This window comes from Toxotes jaculatrix, chromosome 13 (genome assembly GCF_017976425.1).
Source record: "Toxotes jaculatrix isolate fToxJac2 chromosome 13, fToxJac2.pri, whole genome shotgun sequence".
NCBI lineage: Eukaryota > Metazoa > Chordata > Actinopteri > Toxotidae > Toxotes > Toxotes jaculatrix.
Genome location: NC_054406.1, coordinates 22193524 through 22197025, shown reverse-complemented (window position 1 = coordinate 22197025; position 3502 = coordinate 22193524). Strand labels below are relative to the sequence as shown.

The following is a 3502-nucleotide window of genomic DNA, read 5'->3' as shown; positions in this document are numbered from 1 at the left end:
AATCAGTCATGACCTAAATGCCATACTGCTTATCCTGGAGCCAATCCCCAGTGAGGGATTGGCTCCAGGTGAGGCCAGTCTGTCACAGGGCTTAAATAAATATTGTTGCCCATATACGTTAATAATATACATTCATACATAACTAGAGGCTACTTCTTGCTGATTATCACAATGTACAATGGTTTTTCCCTGTGGTTTTCCACAGTTAACGATCCAGTTAGCAGTCTTTGTGCTTTCTTGGTAGGTAGTGGAAACAAAAGACTCTTAAAGTTATAGTTTTGCAATTTTGGGAAGTACTTTCATTTTCTCATTGTCTGAGAGTGACTATGTGTTTAGCAAGTAGTTTTTAGTAGACTAAACACAGGCACATGTCAGAGTACTGTTCATGCTTGAAGGTACGCAAGAGAAAAAAAAAAACAATTCAGACTGTAATAACTGTAGGGAATTGCATATTGATATGTATGAGATGCTCATCTCTTTGCACTGGTGTGGACTGACACATCTAAAGGTCTTGCATCACATTCTGAGAAGCAATAGAAGACGAGTAAGGGGAGTTATTTTCAGAAACTGCACCTACCATAAAACATGTGCTGGTGCAGATGTTTTTCCTTTCAGATCACCAGTTCCACAGCTCAAAACAGATGCATTAACTGTTTAACTGGGATTCCCGCTGTGCTGGTTTGAGCTCAGATCGGACTCCATCTCTCGAGAGGCTCGGGCGTTTTTAGCAGACAGGTGATCCACAGAGCGAGGCGAGGCGTCGCCGCTTTGGCGGCTGCGGCAGCACGCCACCACGTCGGCGAGGTCGGCCCGGAACGACGGCGTGTAGAAGCCGTAGATGACAGGGTCGCAGCACGAGTTCAGGTTGCCAAAGACAAACAGTATGTGGTGTATGTACTCCGGTGTGCGCTGGATGATTGCTGGTTGGAACCAGTACCAGATCCCCAGGAGGTAGTAGGGTGTCCAGCAGATGACAAAGGAGCTAACAATCACAATGGTCATCTTGAGGGTCTTCATCCGGGCTTTCGGTATCATGTCTGTTCCACTGCGTCTCAGGCAGTGCTCGCCATCTGCAGAAACACAACATGGGCAAAAAAAAAAAAAAACTTCAAATATGTTGTGTTCTGTTTTATATGTGTGTCTTGTATCACATATAAAACACTGAGCATATACCATGGCCATAGATTATACTAGTCCACCATTAAGAGGGGCCGCATCGCTTGTCTGGGTATAACTGTACCAGTTGACAATGGTGAGAAAAAAGAGATCATGCATTTGTGCGATTCTCTCGGTGAGCGCAATCTTATTATTAAGGGTAGGAACGGTGGAATAGCAAAGGTAACCCCCAGGTTGTTGTTAACTGGAAACTGGATTAAAAATGATTTTAGACCCCCCCTCCCTAAAAGGTCACACACCTTTGCTCTTGTGCATCTGCCCATTGATCTTGGTGAGGATGCGGGTGTAGCAGAAAGTCATGACAAGCAGGGGGAAGACATACAGCGTCACAAAGTGAAACATGTTGTATGCTGTCTCCTGCCATCGATGCTGGAAACTTCCATGGGTCACACACTGAGTGAAGTCCACCCCATCGGCCTTAATGGCCCGAAAGATGAAGAGCTGAGGATGAATAGTGTAAAGACGTGAGCAATGGACGCATGCAGTCACAGGAAAAACACAGGTGTAGTTTGTATTTATTAAACAAACGTGATGTTATATTTGCTTATAATAAACAAACTACACAAATAACCATGACCAAGAACTTGACCCCATGTTGTGCATTAAAGTCATTTTAATGCAGAGGGAATATACTTAGAAGTACAAGTATACGAAGGTCTAAGTATGAAGTTTTAGAACTGAACTACTGATGTATTTAATTACATATTGATTGTCTTACATGGACTATCCATAAGAATATTTAATATCCATTTTAACAATACTGAGAGATTCTTCCATTTCTGGTGAGGAATAAATTAGGACATTTATTCCCACTTAAAACGGCTAAAATCACACACAGGTGTATCACATCAGGTGCACACGATCACAACATCATTACTCAGCATTTTGAAGGAGGCTTGCCCCTATTTAAACCTCAGACGTTTAGTCTGGGGTGCCCCCTACTGTTGAAGTGAGAGTGAACACCATGGTGAGATCCAAAGAGCTGTCTGAGGCCTTCAAGCAAGAAGATTGTAGCAGTTTATGAGTCTGGTAAGAGATTTAAAATTTTGAAATCAGCCATTCCACTGTCCGGAAAATAATCTACAAGTGGAGGACATACAAAACAACCGCCAGCATGCCCAGGTCTGGCCGTCCAAGCAAGTTCACCCCCGAGAGCAGACCGCAAGATGCTAAGAATAGTCACCAAAAACCCTAAAAATGTCATCACGGGACCTACAGCAGGCTCTTGCTACTGTTGATGTGAAAGTGCATACCTCTACAATCAGAAAGAGACTACACAAGTTTAACTTTCATGGGAGGTGTGCAAAGAGGAAACCTTTGCTCTCTAAGAAAAACAAGAAGGCCAGACTGAAGTTTGCCAGAGAGAATGTAGACAAAGACCAGGACTTCTGGAATGATGTTCTTTGGACAGATGAGTCTAAATTTGAATTACTTGGACACCAGAACAGAGGACGTGTTTGGTGTAAACCAAATACAGCATTCCAGGAAAAAAGAACCTCATACCAGCTGTGAAGCATGGAGGTGGAAGTGTCATGGTTTGGGGATGCTTTGCTGCAGCAGGACCTATGGCCAGCTCACCAAAACATAACCAACCGTACATGCAGCAAGGACTGAAAAAGCACATCCTATCTGTGGTTACTGTCTGATAATCCACACACAATCATAACCTCATCTAGGATCTAACAACGTTAGTGGAGCTACACTAACATTACTGTCTGTGTCGAGCATGTGTACTTAGACTTGGCACCAGCTGGTGAAAATGTTACAGGCCTAGAACCTACTGTACCTGGGGAGAGGCCAGCAGCACACTCAGAGTCCAGGCCACCAGCAGCATGCGTCTGTTCCTGAGCCCAGCATCGAGAGAGTCCAAAGGATGGAGGATGGCCCGGTAGCGGTCCAGACTCACCACCACCAGTATGAATGCAGCCGAGTGCATGGCAAAGAGCTTGAGGAAACACAGCAACTTACACATGACATCCCCGGCATACCACTGTACCGTAATGTTCCAAATGGCATCCAGTGGCATCACCACAAAGGTCATCATCAGATCGGCTGACGCCAAACTGGCAATGAGCGGGCGGAGGTGTGCTGCCAGGCGATAGCCCCGCCCCCAGCACACACTGATGAGGACTGACAGGTTACTGATGGCAGCAAAGGCGAACAGCACCAGGGTGGCGGCTACACGGCAGCGGGCCGCCACAGTGAAGGACGGAGCCGCCCAGGGCGGAGCGGAGGGCGGCGCAGATGAGTTGAGCAGGGAGAAGACAGAGGTGTTCTGTAAAGGAGCCACAGGAGTGGAAATCCACAGGGACAGGTTTCCTGCCAT

At 45.9% G+C, this 3502-nt stretch overlaps 1 protein-coding gene across 1 annotated transcript; it reads right to left on the bottom strand.

Annotated features, from left to right (window-relative positions):
- Nucleotides 1-654: 654 nt before the first annotated feature.
- Nucleotides 655-3502, bottom strand: LOC121191803 (gonadotropin-releasing hormone II receptor-like). Its single transcript, XM_041053235.1, has 3 exons — nucleotides 2963-3502; nucleotides 1416-1617; nucleotides 655-1070 (listed from the first exon to the last, which is right to left on the bottom strand). The coding sequence occupies exons 1-3, from the start codon at nucleotides 3500-3502 to the stop codon at nucleotides 655-657; spliced, it is 1158 nt and encodes a 385-aa protein (XP_040909169.1).

What these genes read in the sequence shown, in the direction of transcription:
- LOC121191803 (XM_041053235.1), bottom strand. Translation starts at nt 3,502, where the DNA reads ATGGCAGGAAACCTGTCCCTGTGGATTTCCACTCCTGTGGCTCCTTTA. An exon ending in TGCTGCTGGCCTCTCCCCAG is followed by an intron (nt 1,618 to 2,962) that starts GTACAGTAGGTT and finishes ATTCATCCTCAG; the next exon opens with CTCTTCATCTTTCGGGCCAT. An exon ending in GCAGATGCACAAGAGCAAAG is followed by an intron (nt 1,071 to 1,415) that starts GTGTGTGACCTT and finishes GTGTTTCTGCAG; the next exon opens with ATGGCGAGCACTGCCTGAGA.